Source organism: Mustelus asterias, chromosome 1 (assembly GCF_964213995.1).
Source record: "Mustelus asterias chromosome 1, sMusAst1.hap1.1, whole genome shotgun sequence".
Taxonomy (NCBI): Eukaryota; Metazoa; Chordata; class Chondrichthyes; order Carcharhiniformes; family Triakidae; genus Mustelus; species Mustelus asterias.
This window is the reverse complement of record NC_135801.1, coordinates 133,034,911-133,061,961: the sequence shown is the minus strand read 5'-3', so window position 1 is coordinate 133,061,961 and position 27,051 is coordinate 133,034,911. Positions and strand designations below refer to the sequence as shown.

Sequence of the window (27,051 nt, the reverse complement as noted above, 5' to 3'; positions counted from 1 at the left end):
GGAGGCACATTTGAGCCTCAGGTTTCTATTGAATGGATGAATCCTTACTCGGTGGACATCCAAGGCCAATCTCTCCATTGCCAATGGTTCTGCCACACTCCACTCGCGTGTAAGCTCTGATACTCAAATTCAGTCAGAGCCTTCAGGAATGGTCGACCCCTTCCGGGCTTCTCCCGATGTCAGCACGATTGTATCGAAGCTTCTTCTACTCAAAGAAGAGACCGTGTTTGAGGGGAGTTGTATGTCACATTGGTTGGAGCAATGGAATTTCATCTCTCTCTTTGTAAGATAGCCCACTTCAGTCAAGCAGCTCATCAGCTGCACGGTGGCACAGTGGTTAGCACTGCTGCCTCACAGCACCAGGGACTCGGGCTCAATTCCTGGCTTGGGTCACTGTCTGTGCGGAGCCTGCACATTCTCCCCGTGTCTGTGTGGGTTTCCTCCGGATGCTCCGGTTTCCTCCCACAATCCAAAGACGTCCTGGTTCAGTGCATTGACCCGAACAGGCGCAGAGTGTGGCGACTAGGGGATTTTCACAGTAACTTCATTGCAGTGTTAATGTAAGCCTTACTTATGACTAATAAATGAACTTAAACTTTAAATTGAACTGAAAGATTGTGGACCAACTCCCTCTGGAGCGTTGAGCACATCCACATACAAAGGGAAGGCTCGAACAGGCATGTGATTAGCAGAGGTTGCTGATTCCCTCTGTGCTTACGCCAGATCCCCCTTTCCCCCCAATCACCCAATCACCACACTGTGGAGCAGGGCCAGCAGGTGACCTCACAGACGTCTCTCTGGCTTTGATCTGACATTGTGAATCTCTGGACGCCTTTTAAATATAGTGCCCGGATATGACGGCAGGAGACATACCATCAAGCCCACCCCACCCCTGCCACAGATGGTGGCACAAAACCACCAGAGGCATTATTAATTAGTCCAGGGGTGGAAGATATTGTGTGGTTTCCTGTAACCCTCTGCAGCAGAAAACATTCCCTGCCCCTATCTCCACTCCTCTCTCTACCACGGGACTTAGTCCCAGATGGGAGAATTCCATCAATAGTGTTAATATGGGACTGAGTACTGCCCACGCAGTGCTATAAGGTAACAAATGGCCCACACCTCGGGATCAGTCTAGTGTTAGGCAGAGCCATGTGCACAAGCATTCATGGGACAGCTCCTAACTTGAACTCTGTACATAGTTCTTGTAGTTAATGAATACAGTTAGTCATAAGATTATGACAACTTCATTAAAACCTAACTGAACTGTATCCTAAACCCTACAACACTCATCACTTTGAAAATACACAGATCTATCTGTCTTAGGCTCTACGTGGATGATCTCATACCTTCCCGCACCAAACTTCAACTGTCAAAGTTTCCCCACTGAATGAAACTATGAATGTTTCCTTGTAACCTTCAATTCCCATCTACAATAATTACAGTGCCAACTAGCCTAGTGGCTGAAAACCTCCAACCGCATCTGCAGCTGGGATTCTCCAGTGCTGCTGCAGCGAATAGAGATTTGGCTGAGCGCCAAATTCTCCGTTCTTTCTGGCAGCAGGGTGGGAACGAACAAGATTGGAGAATCCCGCCTGGTACCTTCAGTAATTTTGGGTGTACAGTCATTAAAAGTCAGGAAAAGTGAATCGTGTGGAGGACGGAGAAGATCTGCAGAGAGATTTGGACAGGCTGAGTGAGTGGGCGAGGATATGGCAAATGGAGTATAACGTTGATAAATGCGAGGTTATACACTTTGGAGGAAATAATAACAAATGGGATTACTATCTCAATGGAAACAAATTAAAACATGCTACCGTGCAAAGGGACCTGGGGGTCCTTGTGCATGAGGCGCAAAAGCCCAGTCTGCAGGTACAACAGGTGATCAAGAAGGCAAATGGGATGTTGGCCTATATCGCGAGGGGGATAGAATATAAAAGCAGGGATGTCTTAATGCACCTGTACAGGACATTGGTGAGGCCGCAGCTGGAATACTGTGTGCAGTATTGGTCCCCTTATATGAGGAAGGATGTATTGGCATTGGAGGGAGTGCAGAGAAGGTTCACCAGGTTGATACCGGAGATGAGGGGTTTGGATTATGAGGAGAGGCTGAGGAGATTGGGTTTGTACTCATTGGAGTTTAGAAGGATGAGGGGGGATCTTATGGAGACTTATAAGATAATGCGGGGGCTGGATAGGGTGGAGGCGGAGAGATTCTTTCCACTTAGTAAGGAAGTTAAAACCAGAGGACACAGCCTCAAAATAAAGGGGGGTCGGTTTAAGACAGAGTTGAGGAGGAACTTCTTCTCCCAGAGGGTGGTGAATCTCTGGAATTCTCTGCCCACTGAGGTGGTGGAGGCTACCTCGCTGAATATGTTTAAAGCGCGGATGGATGGATTCCTGATCGGTAAGGGAATTAAGGGTTATGGGGATCAGGCGGGTAAGTGGTACTGATCCACGTCAGATCAGCCATGATCTTATTGAATGGCGGGGCAGGCTCGAGGGGCTAGATGGCCTACTCCTGCTCCTATTTCTTATGTTCTTATGTTCTTATTACTTCAATAAAAATATTGAATAAACACAGAAAAAACCTGAGGCACTGCAATAAATTCCAGAGGGACACCATGGTGACCATGAGTTTAGGAGGGTAAGAGGCGATTTGATTGGAACATATACAATTTTGAGAGGACTTGGCAGGGTGTATGTAGAGGGGATGTTTCCACTTGTTGGAGAATATGGAGGTGGGGCTCACTGTTTAAAAATAAAGGGTCACCCCTTTAACACAGAGACAAGGGGAAAAATGTTCTCTCAGAGGGTTGTCAGTCTTTGGAATACTCTTCCCCAAAATGTGGGTGAGGCAGTGTCTTTGACTATCTTTAAGACAAAGGTTCTTGATAAGTAAGGGAGTGAAAGGTTATCTGGAGATCACCAGGGAAGTGAAGTTGAGGTTAAAATGGGATCAGCCATGATCTTCTTCAATAAAGGGGCAATTGAGGGGCCGAGTGGTCTACTCCTACTCCTAATTCATATGTTTGTATGTAAGTCTGATGCTGGCCTTCAATGGAATGGTCTCGAAGATTCTAAGCTCCATAAAGGTATATAGATTTCATCCGTGCTCTGAGGGGACTGTTATGAGGAAAACGTGAACATGGTTAGAAAAATCTTCCTAACAACAGTTAAAAGGTTAAGGCTGGAATTCTCCAACATCGCCGGCAGCTGGGATTTTCCAGTCCTGCTGCTGTGAATGGAGTTTTATCCGAGTTTTTCTCTGTTCTCGCTGGCAGCAGTGGCGGGGTGGGGGGGACTGAATTATCTCTGACCACAGTTGTTTAAGACTCACTCACGAAGGCCTGCAGCATTGGTTTGGTGGGTTTCTATATAACTGAAATGTTTTTCGACAAAGTATCGAAAACCACTTGCTGCCTCACCTTTTATGTCAATTTAACCAAGTGATATTTTATTGGGTGAGAAACATTGTAAACAACTTGATGAGGTTTTCCAACCAAAGAGGTGACTCATCTTTCTCCTTCAGTGGCAGCAGATGTGCAGTGTAGTTCAAGCAATTTGCTGGTTATGTTTAAAGTCTCTGCGTTTTCCAAGCAGACACTAGCTTGGTAAAAGATACCATTAAACTAAGTTGCTTGATAGAAACTATGGTTGAACACATTTTTAGAGCCTCACTGTATGTAACTCAGCATCAACTTTTTGTTATACATAATTACATTTCTGTGAAGTTCCTTGGAATGTTTTTTCCCATGTCAAAGGAGCCACATAAATGTTGTTGTCAATTAATGTAACAAATGCCATGTTGATAGTCCTTTGGACAAGTTAACAATGCCTCTTCAAAAAGCCATTTACTGATAGACGATACTATACACAGAAGGCAAATGCATTTTGTCAGCACATTGTCAAAAATTCACATTTCCAGATATTCTCCACACACTTCATATATTTTTACAATTGTCAAAGAATCATAGAAATCATAGAAACCCTACAGTGCAGAAGGAGGCCATTCGGCCCATCGAGTCTGCACCGACCACAATCCCACCCAGGCCCTACCCCCACATATTTTACCCGCTAATCCCTCTAACCTACACATCCCAGGACTCTAAGGGGCATTTTTTTTAACCTGGCCAATCAACCTAACCTGCACATCTTTGGACTGTGGGAGGAAACCGGAGCACCCGGAGGAAACCCACGCAGACACGAGGGGAATGTGCAAACTCCACACAGACAGTGACCCGAGCCGGGAATCGAACCCGGGATCCTGAAGCTGTGAAGCAGCAATGCTAACCACTGTGCTACCGTGCCGCCCTAACCACTGTGCTACCGTGCCGCCCTAACCACTGTGCTACCGTGCCGCCCTAACCACTGTGCTACCGTGCCGCCCTGTATAATCAACAGGTAAACTGACCACTCAATATATGAAGGGCTGTATCATGTCAGCCATAAATCAGGCTACATCATAGAAAAGACAGTGGACTGGAGAATTACAAATGTTACACCCTTCAAAAAAGGATTAAAGATAAGCCCATCAAAGAGAGGCCAGTCAATATAACCTTGATGTGGTGGGGAATTTTCTAGAAATGATGATTTAGGGCAAATGTGGGTTAATAGGATAGAATAGAATAGAATCCCTACAGTGCAGAAGGAGGCCATTCAGCCCATTGAGTCTGCATTGACGACAATCCCACCCAGGCCCTATTCCCGTAACCCTGCGTATTTACCCTGCTGGTCCCTTGACACTAGGGTCAATTTATCATGGCCAATCAACCTAACCTGCGCATCTTTGGACTGTGGGAGGAAACCGGAGCACTCGGAGGAAACCCACGCAGACACGGGGAGAGTGTGCAATCTCCACACAGACAGTGACCTGAGATCAGAATTGAACCCGAGTTCCTGGCGCTGTGAGCCAGCAGTGCTAGCCACTGTACCACCATGCTGGAAAGCACGACAGGAAAGCCAACATAGATTTGAAAAGGCGAAAATTGTTTTGAAAAACTTGCTGAACATTTTTGATGAGGGAAGCAGAGAGCATGGAGGGTAATGCTGCTGATGTGGTATATAGGGACTTCCAAAAGGCATTCAATAAGTGCTGCACAATAGACTTGTGAGCAATATTAGATCTCATGGAATCAAAGTGACAGTAGGGACATGGGTCAAGTTTTTAGGATTTTGGGGTTTCCTTTCCCGTCATTCAAAGAGCATGCTGGAATTTCATGCTCCAACAAGCATTCATTGGCTGGAGGCAGGGACTTATATCCCTCCCTGGGGGGGAAGTCCCACCTCAGAGAGCTGCTGAAAAATCTGATTGGCTGGCAGTGCCAGAAGCTGCAGTGATTAGGGCTGGGACTGCGTACAGTCCCCAGAGGCTAACTCCTGAGATTCCAGGATGGGGTAACCTTGGGGTCGCAGGGCAGGGAGGGTAGGGGAGGATTAGGGGTGTCCACAGTGGAGGATTCAGAAGAGGCTGGCGTGAAGGGCATGAGCGGGTACAACGCAGATCCTGCAGTTACCAGACCTTGCGGGGGAAGGTGTGCAATGTTACTGGAGGCTACTGATGGAGGTACCACACTCTTCCTGCCCGAGGCCTGATTCTAATTATTTTAGGGCTCCTCCATATCCTAGAATTCCTCCCGCCAGCCTAAAAAAATGAAGGTGGAGGAGGAATGACCCTTAAGTGATCAGTTCAGTTTTGCTGTATCAATGATCCCAGTGCAGTTGGAAGCTCCAGCCACTTGTTGGCCTCATTGATTCAGTCTCTGAGCTCTCTCTGTCTATCAACATCATTTATATCAAATTAAATTATGCAATATTGTGGACAATTTATGATCCAAGGATTGTTTCAAAGTAATTTTCGAGGCCTAAAAAATAGGTTTAATAAAAATAATGATTCAGATCTTCTGGGCAATGCGTCCAATATCTGCAAGGTTTTCTGTGCCCACAAGAAACTGCTCATTTTCAGCCTGGACCTTGATCCTGGCTGAACAGAAACGAGCCAGCAGAGCCTCTCCAGGGTTTGCCCAACAAGCAGAAAGAGTTGAAAGAAGGAGCGGGAGAGGCTTTGGTGTCGTGGTATTGTCACTGAACTAGCAATCCACAAATGATCACAGAGTCCTGGTGTGTAACACAAACTTAAGCCCAGATTTTGCAGCTTTGGGCATCAGAAAACTTGGGTCATTATTTTAATAATGATGCAGCATTATCGCAGATCATATGGTAATAATCTTTTATACATTCTGTATAATGAACAGTGGTGTTTAGTGCCCAGAGTGACTGAAGGCTGAGTGAAAATTGTCAGTACTATGGTAAATATTCAGAATTACAGTGTGGTGACAGAGATGGAGAAGAGGTGAAGGTTTCATCCCAAATTCTCCTGCTAACTATTGGGCCCGACCCTCCTGCTGCACTGTTGTGGCCGAGTTACAGAAGGGAAGGAGAGGAAAAGTCCAAACCTTTCAGGGTCCGAATATTTTAATTTTGTAAAGCTGAAATATTCATGGGGCTGGATTTTCCAGCCTCCCACAGGCCCCCAACCTGCTGGTCCCATCGATCCCTACGGCACCGTACGTGCCTCACACCCACCGCCAACGGGGAACCCCCACCCCGGGGGAACCCGCCGCAGGGTATCACCATTGGTGGCACTGGAAGATGTTGCCAATGGGAAAGACTGGAAATTTCAGCCCATGGTTAAGGAAATCTAATTTAACATATTGAGAGACTTTATGACTGAATAAAAATAAAGGAGAATATTTTTGGGTCCATGACTTGGAAAATCAAGATTAATCATTCAACATAGTGCTGAGCGGCATAAACAATCCCTCAGTGTGATTCTTGATATATTTATGTTTCCATGCAATTTGCCAGACGGTCAAGTCATGCTTTCGTGCTGGCATCGTAAGAGTTGGGTCATTCGACACGGAACTGGGGTGGGCAGACCCGGAATTTCACACAGCCGGCTGGTGAGCTAGTTTGCCAACAACAGGTTCAAGGACAAAATGGCTCCCACCCATAGCTAATTCATGCTATTAAGCCAGTGAATCAAAACATGACCAATGAGAGCAGGTAACCTTATGGTTGAAGACGGAGAATCGCGGGGGGGCGGTGGGGAACATGGGTCAGCACTTCATCCCATCAGACGTCTGTCCATCTCAATCCAATGTAGCCACTGGGGCACAGCCATGACAGATGGTCACACACTGTAGGTTTTGTCACTTCACAATCTGTTTTTAGATCAATTTTTTTAACCTGTTCTTTGTGGGCAGGGAATTGCTGCTGATATCGGCTGCTCCTGGCTCGACAGTGGGGCTACGATACATCATCGTTACAAGGCCTCAAATTGGCCCTTGGGCGCTCGCTTGCCACCTTTAATTGAACAGTGAGTGTGCCCTCTGGTCATTAATTGGCCAATCCGACAGAAATCATGAGTTTTGCAGAGGCGGAATGTAGTCATACCTCCAGGGTCAGGATGGTGTGTGATTTGGAGGGAAAGGGGGAGTCCGCTGCCACTCTGCCTGTGATCAGTGTGGGGGAGGGGGGGGTCCACTGCCACTCTGCCTGTGATCAGTGGGGGGAAGGGGGGGTCCACTGCCACTCTGCCTGTGATCAGTGTGGGGGAGGGGGGTCCGCTGCCACTCTGCCTGTGATCAGTGTGGGGGAGCGGGGTCCGCTGTCACTCTGCCTGTGATCAGTGTGGGAGAGCGGGGTCCGCTGTCACTCTGCCTGTGGTCAGTGGGGGGAAGGCGGGGAGGGACCCACCATCGGTCTGGGTGGTGGGGTGAGGTGGATAAGGGGGTCAGTAATGTTGTGGGGGTGGGACAATGTCTGTGGGGGCCAGGGGAAGGCATCATCTGGCCCGGGAGGGATGTGGCAGGGGAGCAGCATGCTATCAATTTATTTCTGTGCAAGCGCAGTTGAAGGTGCCGATCGGAGCTGCAGAGTTTCAGGCGCGTTAAGCCCCGCCCACAGGCTTGTGCAGCGTGATTTGGAATCGCTGATATTTTTCAGGCAGAGTGCGTATGGGGGTGCCTGAGAACGGGTCTAAAAGTCGGATCTGAAACATTCCCAGTTTCAAATCCGCCCAGCACTTAAAATCAAAATGGTAAAATAGGATCCTGTGTGTCTGAGGTGGAGTGAGTGAGTAAACTGGTAAATGAGGCATAAATCAAGTGGCTTGATGTGTCCTGGATGGTATCAAGCAACTTGAGTGTTGTTGGAGCTGCATTGATCCAGCCAAGTGGAGAGTATTCCATCATACTCCTGATTTGGGCCTCATGGGTGGTGGACAGACTCAGAGGTGAGTTACTGGCTTCAGAATCACCAGCCTCTCACTTGATTTTGCTGCCTTAGTATTTATGTGACTGAACCAGTTAAGTTTCTGATCAATGGTAAGCCCCAAAATGTTATGGTGGAGGATTTGATAATTGTATTGTCATTGAACGTCAAGGGGAGATGGTTAGCTTTCCTCTTGTTGGAGATAGTCATTGCCTGCCACTTGTGTAACAGGAATGCTGCTTATCATTTATCAACCCAAGCCTGAATGTTGTTCTTGTCGCATATGGACACATATGAGGGCGATTCGCCCACCCTGCCGCACTAATTTTCTAGCACAGCGGGGTGGGAGAATCCCACAGCCAGGCATGCATGGTATTCACGCATGCGTTCCTGCTGCGCGCGCATCTCCCAGCGCTGAACTTCCACTGCCATCAGATCCGCTCTGGAAACCGGTGGGAAGAGCAGGTAAGCGATTTAAACCTTATTTGAATCTATTTTTCATGTAATTTGTGGGCCTGGGATTGAAGTCTCCGGGCCCACTAGCCTCTGTCCTTTGGGGAGTTAGTGGCCCAACCCCGCTGGAGTGAAGGGGGAGCAATCAGGGTCCCCCCAGATGGTCTGGCGGTGGGGGCTGACCCCCAGGCATTTGCATCCTGGCAGTGCCATCCTTGCCCCCTGGCACTGCCCAAGGGGCAAGGTGCCCATGCCCAGGGGGCACCTTGAAACTGTCCATTAGGCATGGGGTAGTGTCCAGAGGGCAGGGCCTGATGGGGGCAGTGTGTTGGGGGCAATTGGTGCGGCTGCGGTGTCCCGCTGCCACTCTGCCATTGGGATTGATGGGAGCCAGAGGGAGGGCAGCGATCAGAGTGGGCTGAGGTTCAGCTGGGTGGGAGGGGTCAGCTGGGGAAGGGGTCTGCCTGCTGCTCGGGGGGGATAACTGTTGGGGGGGGGGTCTGGAGTTCGGGCGGTCCAGGACGGGTGTGGGGGGGAAAGGTCAAGGCTGGCCCGGGAATGGTCAGGGGTCCACGATCGGGCCACCAGGGTGGGGGCGGGGGGGGGGAGGGGGAGGAGGTTGGTGGGGCAGCACTGGGGGGGTCACTGGGGCTGGCCAGCAATCGCGCTAGCCAGCAAATGGGAGGCTGATAGTGCGGGGCCACTGCGCATGCACAGAGGCCTACTGGTTTCAGGCTCCCGCCCCCTGAAATCTAATGATATTCATGCTGATGGCCTCTGCAGTGCACAGAGTGTGGGAGATTTTAGTCTGAACTCCCACTGAAAAAACCAGTGTGAATTATTCCAGTTTTCCCACGAATTCAACACTTAAAATCTTTTTGGGTGAATTCCGCCCAGACTGTTTCAGTATCTGACAAGTCGGGAATGAGAAAACCCATATGTGTCATCAGAATATTTCATTGAAAATTCAAAATATATATGATTATTGATTCAAATATTTTAAAATGATCTCAGTGAAACCCCAGTTTCTTCTTACCGATGTCTTAATATTTGTTGCGATCCTCTGGTCCACTTTGGGTTGTGTCATGTGGTTTGCTGTAAATGGAATCGATTCACAATTGAAAGGTTGCAGCTTCTTAGAGATGACATCAAAGGGAACAAACCACATCCCTTTGAGTTTATTATAAATTACTCGAGAACTTCACTTGTAATCACAATCGAAATGACAATGAAATCATTACAATATAGTCTGTTCATTTCTTTGATTGTGGTTTCCCTGACTCCAACCTGTAAGTAACAAAATAAGCAACTTTTATACTTTGTGCATTTATATTAAGATGTGTGGTAATAATCCTTAAGTGGTAATAGGTATGTGGAAAGAATTTGATCTTAATTAACCTTAACTCTCAATATCTGTTATATAAACATATTAAAAGTTATTCTTTCCTATATTAATTATTATAGATACCTAGAGTTAACACTTCAGGTTGAGATTAACCTTTATCAGCAATGTGTGCTTTGAGTCCTGATGAAAGGACATCTCAATCTGAAATATTAAATCAGTTTATCTCCACAGATGCTGCCTGACCTGCTGAGTATTTCCAGCAATTTCTGTTTTTATTTCAGATGTCTAGAATTTGCAGCATTTTATTTTAATATTGTTACCATAAATATCTACTTCCTGACATTTTTAATTCTTAATTATAGGATTTTAATTTCAAAGTTTGCAGATGATACAAAAGTTGGAAGTATTGTGAGCTGAGGATCATGTCAAACATTCACAGGACATAGATAAGTTGGTGTAATAGACGGATAGGCAGCTGAAATTTGATGCAATGAAGTGGGAACGGATCTGTCTCCTTCATGCTGCATTAACTATGCACGCAAATGAAACATGCCGGATTGTGGGCAGGCAGCCCCTGATTTGCCCACCGTACCACAAATTCACTACTTCCTCAATCCCGAAGTCATACATCCGTGCACAGCTTCTTCAATGTCTGCTGCCCAGGACTGCCGCAGATGAGAGGAATGGTCCCACAAGGAAAGAAAGCAGCTGTGCCCAAATTGAGTGACACCACCCTGGAATGCCTGCTGGCTGCACCCAAGACCCTCAACAATATGCTCTACCTCCATGATGGCCAGAGGAGTTCACCAACCTCAACACTCCGGCTTGGCAGGCAGTGGTAGAGGTGTATCATATACACAATTGTAAATAAGAATGGCACCATTTCACATCTCCACTTGTGTATGCCTCGTTTTTATGATGAGTTGTCAATCAGGTGGGTCACCACGGCCCATACTTACTGCAGATGTCTTTATCATGGATCCCTCGTCTGCAAATTGCTTTTCCATATCACCACAGTGTGTGCCCCTTTTGCAGATCTTTCTCAACATTGTGACACCTCAAGCTTAATGTTAAGGGTGCTTGTGGAATGACCTCATTCACATGCTTTGCACAGTCATGTCATGTTTATTCTTGGCTATGTAAAATTGAGGCAGTGATGTTCCCCTATCTCATCTGCATTATGTCTCCATATCTAGCACAGGGTGGGATTAGGGTGGGTAGGGGAGTGGCGTGGGTACTTGCTGGGGGGGAAGAGGTTGTTGTGGGGAGGTTGGGGCAGGGGGGGAACGGTTTTGCAATCAACTGCAGACAATCCTGTAAACCAATGTTTTGATGTGTAGGTGCATTCTAATGGAAACTTACCAAAGTACTGTGCTGGGTAGATGCATTGTTTTTGTGGGTTTAATTTCAAAGGTGTCTCTCCTTATACTTGAAGATCCCTGGGCACCGTCCTTGCTAAGTTCTCCATATTCAGAAAAGAAAAGTGTTTAACCGAACATAAACAGAGAGTGTGAACTTCAAATACAGTGAACAGATAAGCTACTATTGTGGATAGCTCAGTCATTTGATATTTGGAGACTTTTTAACATGTTGATTGTTCTAATCCATGTCAGACCTAGATAAACAAATGATTATTTTTAGTCTACTATAACTCCTCTCACTTACCTTGTGTTCACTTGTTAAACTGTTCAATTTGAATAATTTCAAACAAAATCCCATAAATGATTGAATTTATTTCTGGCTCTAAATTCAAATTCAGCTGATGGAAGATTAGGTTTCTGCACCTTCTCAGTAACTGTACGTGGCCCTCCCCACAAACAGTGTAACATCTTTGTGTCCAACAACCTGAAAATGAGCCAAATAGTCTGTTGGTGCATATTTCCGACCATTTGCAGACACCCATTGGAACTGTTACATTGTGGTTGGTTCTTCAGCGAAGCGATAGCATGAATACATATATCTAGAAATAAGCATATTGAACAACTAGGATCAGAAAGAGAATAAAATATTCTGCAAGTAAAGAGTTAAAAAGTAGCAAAAATTTGGCAACTGAACGTGTAACAATGTAACAGGAAATCAAACTAAGAGCAGCACTTAGATTATCACTTTAATATCATTGTGAAGTGGTTGTAGCTGTGTGTATATACAAAAGAGAATCACAGAATTATTACAGCACAAAGGAGGCCATTCAGCCCATCGTGTCTGCACCAGCTCTCCAAATGAGCATTAGGACTTTATGCCATTGCCCTGCCTGTTCCCGATACCCCTGCACATTGTTTCTTTTCAAATAATCATGCCCTCTTTAATGCCTCGCCAGAACCTGTCTCCACCACACCTTCAGGTAGTGATTCTAGACCTGAACCACTCACTGTGTGAAAATGTTTTCTCTCACATCTCATTTGCTTCTTTTGCAAATCATTTTAAACCTGTGCTCTCATTCTTGATCCTTTTTTGGAGAGGGAACAATTTCTCCCTGTTTATCCAGTCCAGCCCCTTATGATTTTGAACATTTCTATCAGATCTCTTCTTAGCCTTCTTCTCCCCAAGGAGAACAATCCAAACCTCTCCAATCTATCCTTGCAAATGAAGTTTCTCACCCCTGGAACCATCCTTGTAAACCTCTTCTGCACTCCCTCCAGTGCAATCACATCCTTCCTATAGTGTGGTGCCCAGAACTGTACACAATATTCCAGCTGAGGTCTAACTAGTGTCTTGTATAAGTTTTACTCTTGTACTCTATGCCCCTATTAATGAAGCCCAGAATACTTTATGCTTTATTAACTGCTCTCTCTACCTGTCCTGCCACCTTTAATGATCTGTGCACAAATACACACTGCCCCCAGTCCTGCATCCCGTTAAGAATTTTACCACTTATTTTATATTGTCTCTCCATGTTCTTCCTACCAGAATGCATACCTCATATTTCTCCACATTGAACTCCATCTGCCACCTATCTACCTATTCCACCAACTTGTCTCTGTCCTTTTGAAAGTTCTACTCTGTCCTCTTCACAGTTTATAATACTTTCAAGTTTTGTGTCATCCACAAACTTTGCAATTGTCCCCTGCACACCAAGATATAGATCATTAATATAGATCAGGAAAAGCAAGTGTCCATATACTGAGCCCTGGGGAACACCATTGCAAACCTACCTTCGGCCCAAAACATATCCATTGACCATTACTCTCTGGCTCCTATCATTCAGCCAATTTTGCATCCACATTGCTACTGCCCATTCTTCTCCATGAGCTATAACTTTTCTCACAAGTCTGTTGTGTGGCACTGTATCGAATGCCTTTGGAAAGTCCATGTACACCACATCAACAGCATTATGCTTTTCGGCCTTTTCTGTTACCTCATTAAAAACCTCCAGTAAGTTAGGGAAACACAATTTCCCCTTTAGAAATCCATTCTGGCTCTTCCAAATCAGCCCACATTTTTCCATGTGACTACTAATTCTATCCTAAATAATTGTTTCTAGAAACTTGTCCATCACTGATGTTAAACTGACTGGTCTGGGTTGCTGGGGCTATCCTTGCAACCTTTTTTGAACAAGGGAGGCACATTTGCAATTCTTAAGTCCTCTGGCACCTCCCCTGAGTGCAGAGAAAACTGAAAGATTATGGCCAGTGCCACTGCAATTTCCATTCTCACTCCCTTCAATATCCTTGGATGCATCTCATCCAATCCTTGTGATTTGTCAATTTTCAGTACCAACAGTCTATCCAATATTTTCTTATCAATTTTGAACCCTTCTGGGGACAGGGTTTCCTCATTTGTCACCATGCCCTATATAGCATCTACCTTTTTGGTAAAGATGGATGCAAAGTATTTATGTAATACTTCAGCCATGCCCCTGCCTCCATGTGTAAATCCTCTTTTCGGTCCCTTATCAACCTCACTGCTTCTTTTACATTATTTACATACCTATGGAAGACTCGAACATTCCTCTTTACGTTGGCTGCCAGTCTTTTCTCATAACTCCTCTTCGTTTCTCTAACGTGCTTTTTCACCTCCCCTCTGAACCTCCTCTTGGTTGTCAACTGGACTTTCTACTTGACATTTGCTATAAGTGCATTTTTTCTTCCTTATCTTAACTTCCATCTCCTTTTTTCATCCAAGGAATCTGGATTTGTTTGCCCTACCTTTTGCTTTTAAGGGTATATACCTTGACTGTGTCACATCTATTTCTATTTTGAAGGTAATAAATTGTTCAAGTACTGTCTTTCCTGCCAACCTTTAGTTCCAGCATAACCAGCCCAGCTCTGTTCTTGCCCTTTCAAGTTTGCTCTCCCCAGCCAATTTGGATTGCCTATTTTCTTTTTCTTTCATCATCCTAAACCTTATGATACAATGATCACTGTCTGTTAAATGTTTGCCTATTGACACTTGATTGACTTGGCCCAACTAATTTTCAAGAACCAGGACCAACGGTGCATCCTTTCTTGTCAGACTAGAAACATACTACTGTCGAAAGTTTTCCTCAGCACAGTCTCGGAACTTTTGCTCCTCTGTGTCTTTTGCACTAACACTATCCTTATCTATATCTGGATAATTAAAATCCCCCATTAGAACTACTCTATAATATCGCTCTGTAATTTCCTTGCAGATTTGTTCTTCTATATCCTTCTCACTAGTTGCAGTCAATAAGCTACTCTGAGCAATGTAATCACATCCTTTTAGTTCCTTAGCTTTAGCCAAATTGATTCTATGCTTGAACCCTCTGGGACATCCAGCACTGTAATGCTCTCCCGAACCAATACTGCCACCCCTACCCTTTGCCTTCCTTTCCTATATTCTCTGAACACCTTGTATTCAGGAATATTTAACACCCAGTCCTGCTCTTCCTTGAACCAGGTTTCTGCTATCACCATTACATCATATTTCCAAACTCAATATGTGCCTATAGCTCCCCAATCTTGTTTACTATACTCCATACACAGTAATCCTGATTTAGATGTGAATACTTTCTCTGACGAAAAATACAGTTCTGAATTGCAGCTTTGAGTACAGCTCCAGCAAAGTGTCATCCAGATTCGAAACGTTAGCTCAGTTCTCTGTTTGTTGCTCCCCTGGACGTTTTGACATAAATACAAGTTCCAATGAGGAAATAAGAACCCTACAAATGGATATAGATAGGTTAGGAGAGTGGGCCAAAATGTGGCAGATGGAGTTTAACGTGGAAAAGTGTGAGGTCATGCATTTTGGTCAGAAAAATGGGAAGGTGACTTGTTATCGAAATGGGGAGAGACTTCGAGGTGCTGCGGTGCAGAGGGATCTGGGTGTCTTCGTTCATGAGTCACAGAAAACTAGCATGCAGATACAGCAGATAATAAAGAAAGCGAATGGAATGTTGACATTTATAGCTAAAGGAATGGAATATAAAGGTAAGTATTGTTGCAACTATACAAGGCATTGGTGAGGCCGCACCTGGAGTATTGTGCACAGTTTGCATCTCCTTATTTGAGGAAAGATGTAGTGGCATTGGAGGTAGTTCAGAGGAGGTTCACTAGATTAATTCCAGAGATGAAGGCTTTGATGTATGAAGAGAGATTGAACAATTTAGGCCTATACTCTCTGGAATTTAGAAGAATGAGGGGAGATCAAATTGAGGTATATAAGATGATAAAAGGTATGGATAAAGTAGATGTGGAGCGGATGCTTCCTCTTGTGGGGCATTCTAGGATGAGAGGTCATAATCCTAGGATAAGGGGTAGCAAATTTAAAACAGAGGATAAACTACTTCTCCCAAAGGGTTGTGAATCTGTGGAATTCGCTACCCCAAAGTGCAGTAGATGCTGGGACAGTGAGTAAATTTAAGGAGGAGTTAGACAGATTTTTAATTGGTAATGGGTTGAAGGGCTATGGGGAGAAGGCAGGAAAATGGGGATGAGTAGCATATCAGCCATGATCGAATGGCGGAGTGGACTTGATGGGCCGAATGGTCTAATTCTGCTCCTATATCTTATCAATTTATGAACTTACGATATCCGTAATCCCCCTCCCCATCTTGCGGCACTTGCACAGTTAAACATATACCCCCCAAATGCCCTCAGATGCCCCTACAATGCCATTTCCCTGTCAGGAGAGTGGACATGCCTCCCTGACTGAGTGTGCCAGCTTGCAGTCCATTATGATCCAGAAACCTGATGGAAAGAGGCACATGGTGTCATGAAAATGCCCTCACGTAACATGCTGGGCACAATTGACACTGGCCTGACATCCCATGTGGAACCATGTTCCACCCCTCCCCTGCTCTGACTCCCATGGCGAGCGGGTAGTAAAATTCCAGCTAATGTTTGCATTTGCTTTGTGATATAAGCAAATTATGCATTCTACTTGTGACACTTGGTGTCCGAATGTTTAAGGTAGTTGTTAGGTTGCTGATCACATGGGCTGATTTGTCCTAACTAATGTTGAGTTTCTTGAGCATTGATGTAACAGCATTAATCCAGGCAATTGGATTGGATTCCATCACACTTCTGACTTATGCCGTCCGGAAGTTAGAAAGACTCCAAGGCAGATGAGACACTCATAGAATCATAGAAACCCTACAGTGCAGAAAGAGGCCATTTGGCCCATCGAGTCTGCAACGACCACAATCCCACACAGGCCCTACCCCCCTATGCCTACATATTTACCCACTAATCCTTCTAACCTACACATCTCAGGACACTAAGGAGCAATTTTAGCATGGCCAATCAACCTAACCCGCACATCTTTGGGCTGTGGGAGGAAACCGGAGCACCCGAAGGAAAGCCACGCGGACACGAGGAGAATGTGCAAACTCCACACAGACAGTGACCCAAGGCGGGAATCGAACCCAGGTCCCTGGCGCAGTGAAGCAGCAGTGCTAACCACTGTGCTACCGTGCCGCACTCACCCCAGAATAGCAAGCCTGTAACCTGTTCTTGTAGCCACAGTAATTGTGTAGCTGGTCCATTTAAACTTCTGGACAATGGTGGCCCCCAGCATGTTTAAATGGAAGATAGGATGATGGTGATGTCACTGACTGTCAATGGAAGAAATAAATCTCTCATGTGGAGATGGTCACTGACGAATACTTCGATGACAGGACTATTACTTGCTATTTATCAGCCCAAACCTGGATGTTGTCCAAGGCTTGCTGCGTGTAGTCATAGACTACTTCATTACCAGAGTAATTGTAGTCAAACTGAATATTGTGCAATTATCAGTGAACATGCCCACATCTGACAATATCAAATAGGGAATGCCATTTATGAACTTGCTGAAAATGGTTGAACCTAGGACACTACCCTGATTAACTCCTGCATTGGTGCCGAGGTAATAAACCTCCAATAATGACACCATCTTCTTTTGTGCTCGGTATGACTGCAGTCAGTGGGGAGTTTGCACCATGAGCCCATTGACTTCAATTTTACTCGAGATCCTTGATGCCACACAGATTCAAATGCTGCTTTGATGTCCAGGACAGTCATTCCCCCCTCACCGATTTTAGAATGTATTACTTACGTTTTAAATAAATTAACATCATGTTCTATTTAAATGAAGGATAACCCCCATATTCACTGATATAAAAATCTAACTAGATTAATTCAGTGCCCATTTCAACTGATCAAATAGCCCTTTAATATCATTTATTTTTTGATACAGATCATGGTGTGGAAATAATCGGAGGTCATGAAGCTAAACCTCATTCAAAACCTTATATGGCATCTATCCAACATAGTAGAAGAGAAAAGAGTGGCTATAAACATTGTTGCGGAGGGGCTTTGATCAGACCTAATTGGATCCTGTCTGCAGCACACTGTAAATTGTAAGTTACAATGTGTAGATGTATAAATCAATATTACTATGATTATTAACTCAAGTTTGCAAATGGTTTAACTCCTAGAACATAAGAACTAGGAGCAGGAGTAGGCCATTTGGCCCCTTGAGCCTGCTCCGCCATTCAATAAGATCATGGCTGATCTTTTCGTGGACTGAGCTCCACTTACCCGTGCACTCACCATAGCCCTTAATTCCTTTACTGATCAAAAATCTGTCTATCTTAGCCTTAAAAACATTCAATGAGGTAGCCTCAACTGCTTCACTGGGCAGGGAATTCCACAGATTCACAACTCTTTGGGTGAAGAAGTTCCCCCTCAACTCAGTCCAAATCTGCTTCCCCTTATTTTGAGGCTATGCCGCCAGTAGAAACAACCTCCCTGCTTGTATCTTATCTATTCTCTTCATCATTTTATAAGTTTCTATAAGATCCCCCCTCATTCTTCTGAATTCCAATGAGTATAGTCCAGTCTACTCAGTCTCTCCTCATAAGCCAACCCTCTCAACTCCGGAATCAACCTAGTGAATCTCCTGTGCACCTCCGAGAGTGCCAGTATATCCTTTCTCAAGTAAGGAGACCAAAACTGTACATCGTGCTCCAGGTGTGGCCTCACCAGCACCTTACATAGCTGTAACATAACCTTGCTGTTTTTATACTCCATCCCTCGAGCAATGAAGGACAAAATTCAATTTGCCTTCTTAATTACCTGCTGCACCTGCAAACCAACTTTTTGTGATTCATGCACAAGAACACCCAGGTCCCTCTGCACAGCAGCATGCTGCAATCTTATGCCATTTAAATAATAATCCATTTTGCTAGGATTCCTACCAAAATGGATGACCTCACGTTTACCAACATTGGACTCCATCTGCCAGACCCTTGCCCACTCACTTAGACTATCTATATCCCCTTGCAGATGTTCAGTGCACACTTTGCCCTACCATTCATCTTAGTGTCAACTGCAAACTTTGACACACTACACTTGGTCCCCAACTCCAAATCATCTATGGAAATTGCAAACACTTGTGGTCCCAACATTGATCCCTGAGGCACACCACTAGTCACTGATTGCCAACCAGAAAAACACCCATCTACCCGCACCCTTTGCTTTCTGTTAGTTAACCAATCCTCTATCCATGCTTATACAGTGCCCGTAATGCCATGCACCTTTATCTTATGCAGTAGCTTTTTGTGCGTGATGCGCATCAATTGGACACGAGGCACGAAGCTTCGGTAAAAGAAGGCTTTTATTAACTGACAATGGAACTAACAGAACTTTAACACACTACCCCAGACTGAAGAGGTCCCGCCCGAGCAGGGGGTCTTATACCTCTCCCAGGAGGCGGAGCCCGACTGGGATGAGCCACAACAGTAACAACCACAGGTGTATCAATCCCACCCTAGCCCAACAACAACATTAGAACAACCCAACAACAACATTAGAACAATCCCACAGTGGGAACCAACGATGGTTCACCACAGTGCGGCATTTTGTTGAATGCCTTCTGGAAATCCAGATACACCACATTCACCGATTCCCAATTGTCTACCGCACTTGTAACGTCCTCGAAGAATTCCACCAAATTGGTTTAACATGACCTGCCTTTCATGAATCCATGCTGCGTCTTCCCAATGGACAATTTCTATCCAGATGTCTCACTATTTCTTCCTTGATGATAGATTCAAGCATTTTCCCTACTACAGAAGTTAAGCTAACTGGCCTATAGTTACCTGCCTTTTGTCCACCTTTTAAAAACAGTGGCGTCACATTTGCTGTTTTCCAATCTGCTGGAACTGCCCGGGAGTCCAGTGAATTTTGGTAAATTACCAGGAGTGCATTTGCTATTTCTCCCCACATCCCTTTTAGTCCCTAGGATGCATTCCATCAGGGCCAAGAGACTTGTCTGTTTAGTCCCATTAACTTGCCCAATGCTGCTTCTTTAGTGATCATGATCGTTTCTAGGTCCTCACCTGCCATAGACTTCTTGTCACCAATTCTTGTTATTTGTGTCTTCCACTGTGAAGACCGACACAAAATACCTGTTCAATGCTTCGGCCATTCCCTCATTTTCCATTATTAAATCCCCCTTCTCATCCTCTAAAGGAACAATGTTTACCTTAGTCACTGCTTTTTGTTTTATATATTTGGAGAAACATTTGCTATCTGTTTTTATATTCTGAGCTAGTTTACTCTCATAATTTATCTTATTCTTCTTTATCTTTTTTTGTGGCTTTCTGTTGACCTTTAAAGATTTCCCAATCCTCTAGTTTCCCATTAATCTTTGCCGCTTTGTATGCATTTTCTTTCAATTTGATACCCTCCTTTTCTTTTCTTAGATATCCATGGCTGATTATCCCTTTTCCTACAGTTCTTTTTTATCACTGGTATATACTTTTATTGAGCACTGTGAAAAATCCCTTTGAAAGTCCTCCACTGTTCCTCAATTGTCCCACCATAAAGTTTTTGTTCCCAGCCTATCTTAGCCAACCCCTCCCTCATCCCATTGTAGTCTCCTTTGTTTAAGCACAAGACACTGGTATTGGATTTTACCTTCTCACGCTCTATCTGTATTTTAAATTCAACCATACTGTGACCGCTTCTTCCGAGAGGATCCCTAACTATAAGATCATTAATTATTCCTGTCTCATTACACAGGACCAGATCTAGGATAGCTTGCTCCCTCATAGATTCCATTACATACTGTTCAAGGAAACCATCGCAGATATATTCGATGAACTCCTCCTCAAGGCTGCCTTGACCGACCTGGTTTGACCAATCAATGTGTGGATTGAAATCCCCCATGATAATTGCTATACCATTTTTACATGCATCAGTTATTTTCTTGTTTATTGCTCGCCCCACCGTGATGTTATTATTTGGCGGCCTGTAGACTATGCCTATCAGTGACTTTTTCTCCTGACTATTTCCACCCAAAATGGATTCAACATTTTTCTCCATAGAACCTATATCATCTCTCACTTCCACCCTTATGTCACCCTTAAGTATCAGAGCTACATCACCTCCCTTATCTTCCTGTCTGTCCTTCCGAACAGTCTGATACCCCTGGATACACTAAATCCACATCAAATAATTACTTTCAAGCTCCATCCACACCACTATTGTTACACAGAGAACCGAGTGTTATTGGAATATATTTCTGTTCGTGATATGACTAAAAAAATTATTTACTTTCATAGATGGCTTTACTGTTAGATGGCAGAAAATTATATGGTTCTCTCGTGGTGAGCGTGATTTCATTTGATAGCCAAGCATCTGAAATCCCCACAAAGCCAGGAGTTAGCACAGCTGCCTCACAGCACCAGGGACCCGGGTTCAATTCCCGGCTTGAGTCACTGTCTGTGCGGAGTCTGCATGTTCTCCCCATGTCTGCATGGGTTTCCTGCAGGTGCTCCGGTTTCCTCCCTCAGTCTGTGCTGGTTAGATGCATTGGCCATGCTAAATTCTACTTCATTGTACCTAAACAGGCGCCGGAGTGCGGCAACTAGGGAATCTTCACAGTAACTTCATTGCAGTGTTAATGTAAATCAATTTATGATACTAATAAATAAACTTTAAAACTTAAAGAGAGTATTTCTGTCCCTCACTGCTTGTCCAGTTAGAAGTGAACTGCCTGTTAGGCCATTCACTTGCAATGGATCCAAGTGGCAAGAATCACTGTCCCTAATAATAGTTCTACCCTGCAGGTCCAATCAGTGAGTTCACCTATGTTCTCATTGTTAGAAACAGGATCATATTAGTGACATCCTGAGCAACTTTCAGGATAAACAAAATGACCACAGACTATCATTAGTAACTTGTGTGAGTAATGGCCTGATGACACCAACATCAACTCCTGATATAAATCTAAAGTGCATTATAAGTATTCTATGAGGTTGTTTTGCTGAATATGTTCTATTGGTGAGGCTTTACTAACCAGGATAGAACTCTGCAAAAAGGGTACAGCCTCTGTAACCCTTTACTGGACTCCTGGAGAGCCAGAAATTAACTTAGGACCTGAATACATCAGGTTTTATGTTAGGGACGCTGCTGGGCCTCATAATGGATAGAACCTCTGTGTGCCTCTTGCAGGGCTTCTGAAATAGATGGATGTAGACTCGGGCTGGGAGTTTCTGTGAGCTATCAATGTGAACATTGGTTTGTACTCGTTGGAGTTTAGAAGGATGAGGGGGGATCTTATGGAGACTTATAAGATAATGCGGGGGCTGGATAGGGTGGAGGCGGAGAGATTCTTTCCACTTAGTAAGGAAGTTAAAACTAGAGGACACAGCCTCAAAATAAAGGGGGATCGGTTTAAGACAGAGTTGAGGAGGAACTTCTTCTCCCAGAGGGTGGTGAATCTCTGGAATTCTCTGCCCACTGAGGTGGTGGAGGCTACCTCGCTGAATATGTTTAAAGCGCGGATGGATGGATTCCTGATCGGTAAGGGAATTAAGGGTTATGGGGATCAGGCGGGTAAGTGGTACTGATCCACGTCAGATCAGCCATGATCTTATTGAATGGCGGGGCAGGCTCGAGGGGCTAGATGGCCTACTCCTGCTCCTATTTCTTATGTTCTTATGTTCTTATAACATGATAGACAGTGGTACACCTGGCCATCCACATGTGTCCCATCTGAGGTCCAGATCCCAGAACAAACAGGACATTTATCCCGATCATTAAATTAAAAACCATTTAGAAAGGGACATTGGAGTGCTGATGCTTTCAGTCAGAGGGCGAGGTTCCTAGCTCTCTCCTGCTCTGCAGTTGAACACTCTTAAACCTCTGGAGAATGGCAGATATTTAAATGTGCCCAAAGTAAAAGTAAAAGTAAAATTTATTCATTGGTCACAAGTAAGACCTACGTTAACACAGCAATGAAGTTACTGTGAAATTCCCCTTGTCACCACACTCCAGCACCTGTTCGGGTCAATGTACCTAACCAGCACGTCTTTCAGACTGTGGGAGAAAACCAGAGCACCTGGAAAAAACCCACGCAGACACGGGGGGAACATTCAAACTCCACACAGACAGTGACCCAAGCCAGGAATCGAACCTGGTCCCTGGAGCTGTGAGGCAGCAGTGCTAACCACTGTGCCACTGTGTGTGGTGTGGGAGAGCAGCAGTGGTACAGAAATAAGGAATGACCATCTGACCTTGCAAACCTTTCCTTCGTCACTGGCTAGAAGGTGTTTAACCTCATTTAGATTTTCTAAGGCAAATATTTTACAGATGATTTGAATTTTATTTTCGTTCTCTAGTTAAAAGCCACACCTCAATCTGCCCACGCTTTTCCTCATCAATAATTAATTCACTGCAGTTACACTGGAGATCAAAAGAAAAAAATGTGATTACTGGAAATCTGGAAATGCAGAATGGATCTATCAGCATCTGAGGAAGAATTCCACCAAAATGCCAACATTTCAGATATTGACTGAACTGCTATTTAATTCCAGCATTTTTACCTGTCTGATAATCTGCCTTACTGCATGCTGGCATGAAATGCAGAATCTTTACATATATGAGGGAGGAGTGGAAGGGGGGATATGGGAACAGATTGGGAAGAGGTTGAGTGAAGCAAGTTCATTTGAACTGACGCCATTTGGACAAGTTGAACTGAGTGGTCAATTCCTGAATTGTCGATTCAGTGTTTGATCAGTTGAAGGAAGAAATGGTAAATACTAAATATTGGTTAATTTTGTTCAGTTTGATATTCTTACACTGTTTGAAACTCCAATTGCACTTCAACATGAAAGTTGTCTTTTTAATGAAAGAATAATTCTTTCTCTTTCTGATGAACTACAGTCGAAAGTTTATTCGAGTCGTTCTTGGAGCACATTCTCTTTCACGGAAAGAGAAGACTCAACAAAAGCTTCAGGTTAAGAAGATTACTCACCATCCAAAGTTCAGCTTTAAGACTAAAGCAAACGACATCATGCTGGTTGAAGTATGAATTTTATTTCTTCGATTCAGATTTCTTTGTGATGTTTTCAATTATTCAGTTAGAAAGACATCAATATTTAATTTCACAGGAAAGTTACAGCTTTACCTCTTCAACCTCTTTGAATAAAAACTTTGGAAAACAATTTGTGAGATTCACCAGTCAGACACAATGGTTATCACTGCTGCCTCACCGCGCCAGGGACCCCCATTTAATTCCTGGCTTGGGTCACTGTCTGTGCGGAGTCTGCACGTTCTCCCCATGTCTGCATGGGTTTCCTCCAGGTGCTTTGGTTTCCTCTCACAGTCCAAAAGACTTGCTGGTTATGTTCCTTGGCCATGCTAAATTCTCGCTCAGTGTACCTGAACAAGCGCCGGAGTCTGGTGACCAGGGGATTTTCACAGTAACTTCATTGCAGTGTTAATGTAAGCCTACTTGTGACACTAATAAATAAATAAAACTGCCAAAGATTGAGATTCAGACATGAAGAAGATCACAGTGCTTGTCATGTGTATTCTTCATAATGAGCATCAACAAGCTGCTTGGCCCTGTGACTTCATCCTGAATCCACACTGGGGACTTTTCAGCAACAGTTGTTAGACAGCGATCAGAGGCCATGTTCATTTACCAATCTTTGCTCCTCAGGTTAGGACATCAACTAGGAATCCTGCTCCAGATTGTCCGGTGATTGCTGCTGTGTGGATGTTGGATGTGAATTGGGTTGGGCTGAGTTGTGGTCCTCCAGATAATAACAATCACCATCATGGTCCATAAATGATAAACAACATCTGGAGAGCCAGAGCAGAGATAGTCAGTGCCCATGGAACCATTGACGGATCCAAGTCAGAGTACTCAGTCCTCGAGGGGAGATGTTTGCAAGGCAGGTTTCTCACAAGGAGAAAATTACTGATATATTTTGGAATAAATCAATACTATGAGATCTTCACGTTTTGAAGAGCAAAAATATTAATTAATTCTTATTGTACCACAGCTGTCCAGTGAAGCAAAGATCAACGAATATGTGAACCTGCTCAAACTACCTGCCGATAAGGGTGCGGATGTGAAACCCGGAACTCACTGTACAGTGGCAGGATGGGGAGCAACTAAACCAAATTCAAATCCTCCATCTGACACACTTCAAGAAGTGGATCTCACTGTAGTAGATCGCAAAACATGCAACAGTAATTACAGGGGTAATCCTAACATTACAGAGGACATGATCTGTGCTGGTGACAGACAAGGCAGGAAAGACGCAAATAAAGTGAGTGTACTTTGTTAGCTGGTATTACTTAAAGTTACAATGAAACTTTTGGAATTTTTGTAAAAATCCAACTGATTTACAAATGCCTCTTACTGAGAGAAACCTGCTGCCTTTACCTGGCCTGGCCTATAATGCGACTTCTGGGTTTCACCTGATCTTGAGTCCTTGCCACCATTTCCACAGATGGCAAGCATGAGCTCAAGATCACTCCCATGGATACCGAATGGGTCAGAAGTAATCCCATCATCCAGACATGAAATTGTGCCTCTGTTCTCTCTCCACAGATGCTGTTAGACCTGCTGAGATTTTCCAGCATTTTTCGGTCTTTGTTTCAGATTCTGGCATCCACAGTAATTTGCTTTTACTCTATGGATCTCTTCACAAACTTCTCACAGACGCTTGACACACTGCGAGCTAACTGCTATCATTTGAATGCTGCATTTCACCCAAGGGTCTCTTATCTCCGCTCTCGAAGAGAATGCCTTGGAATCTATTCCAAAATTATGCTTGCGCCGGATGTCTTCACCAAGAATCCACCTCCAGCATTTCAACCCCTCCTTCTGATGTTCCTCTCCATTTGTATTCAAATTTTGCTTTCCACACAATCTCTCAGATAGCCAGCCATGCCAACAGAATACCAGGGGTTCACAAGCCCATTGTAACTCTGCATATGCAGCATTCTCTGGCCTGTAATTGAGCAGAACCCAAAGATTGGTGAAAAAAATGATCTGCCTTTGTGCAGCCTTTTCAGGACCAGCACATGCACAGAGGCCACTGAGGCCCACTGGGACTTGCGGATGCCGGTCACTGAGGTCCAATCTCTTTTTTTTTGTGAAAGATAAGTTTTTGTTTTGATTTTCCTTCTGGCGACTAGAAAAATAAGATGCCTAAACCCTGTGAGCAAATTTTTAAAATGGCAGTATATGTTGCCAGAAGCTCCTGGTACTAAGACAAGTCCAAATGCAGGGACACATGGTTATGAAAAAAAAACATAGATAATGGGGAGAGAAAGGTGAGAGTTGAGACAGTGTACTACCAATTTCAGATTTGGTAAGTAAAAATATTTTTCCTATGTCTATGCAGTAAATATTCTTTTATGTTTCTTGACATCCTCAATGAGGATGAAATGGACCGTTGGGTGGTAAAGGCTGAATGTAGCAGCAAATTTGAGAGAGAGTGGGTTGGTTAATGACTGGGTGGTACATTTGACAGAGGATTACAAGAGCTATCAAAGGATCTGATATTTCCTGGACCAACCAGATTCATGCAATGCTATTTTTTCAGATATTATTGTAACCCATAATGTGTACATAAACACTGAGAACATCTCAACATGACATGAATATATTGCAATTTAAACTGATTCAAATTTAACCAAGTCTGCTCAGTTATTGTCTTTTTCATCTTTTATTCTTCCAGGGTGATTCAGGTGGTCCTTTAATTTGCAAAGGTGTGTACAAAGGGATTGTGTCATATGGCCCTAAAAAACCAACAGCCAAGAAGCCTGGGGTTTACACTCTCATATCAAAGAAATACCTGGACTGGATTCAGAAAATAATTGGCGTGCAAACTTACAACATGACGGCTGAAGAAATATATTGAGGGTTGAGAGTCTTTCAGTCACTCTGTTTGAGTTCATAACTTGTTGAATTGCTTTGCTCAGAGAAAGACAAGAATACTTTTGCCCAATGATTTAGTACATTGTACAACGTTCTGCTATAAAATCAAATAAAAACCTGAAATGCAAAATTTTCAACGTGTGAAAATCATTAACTGAATCCACAGACAAGGGTTTGAATTGTAAAAGTGAGTCAAACAATTCTTCTAAGTGTGAGATTTTCATCTGAAATTTTAGTAATGGCAGCTCTGTTGTTTATACAGTTCCGCAAAATATAAAATCTATTGAATCAAGTAAAACACTGAACTTTTGTTTAGAATCTGTCCCTTATAAATACTATTTTGGAGGTTA

The 27,051-nt window shown here is 44.0% G+C and overlaps 1 protein-coding gene across 1 annotated transcript; it reads left to right on the top strand.

The window, feature by feature from the left end:
* Nucleotides 1-9,946: 9,946 nt before the first annotated feature.
* Nucleotides 9,947-26,827, top strand: LOC144500453 (granzyme K-like). Its single transcript, XM_078223433.1, has 5 exons — nucleotides 9,947-10,016; nucleotides 17,708-17,870; nucleotides 23,686-23,827; nucleotides 24,813-25,082; nucleotides 26,502-26,827. The coding sequence occupies exons 1-5, from the start codon at nucleotides 9,950-9,952 to the stop codon at nucleotides 26,682-26,684; spliced, it is 825 nt and encodes a 274-aa protein (XP_078079559.1). The 5' UTR covers nucleotides 9,947-9,949; the 3' UTR covers nucleotides 26,685-26,827.
* The last annotated feature ends 224 nt before the right edge of the window (nucleotides 26,828-27,051 follow it).

What these genes read in the sequence shown, in the direction of transcription:
- LOC144500453 (XM_078223433.1), top strand. Translation starts at nt 9,950, where the DNA reads ATGACAATGAAATCATTACAATATAGTCTGTTCATTTCTTTGATTGTG. An exon ending in GGTTTCCCTGACTCCAACCT is followed by an intron (nt 10,017 to 17,707) that starts GTAAGTAACAAA and finishes TTTTTGATACAG; the next exon opens with ATCATGGTGTGGAAATAATC. An exon ending in GCAGGAAAGACGCAAATAAA is followed by an intron (nt 25,083 to 26,501) that starts GTGAGTGTACTT and finishes TTATTCTTCCAG; the next exon opens with GGTGATTCAGGTGGTCCTTT.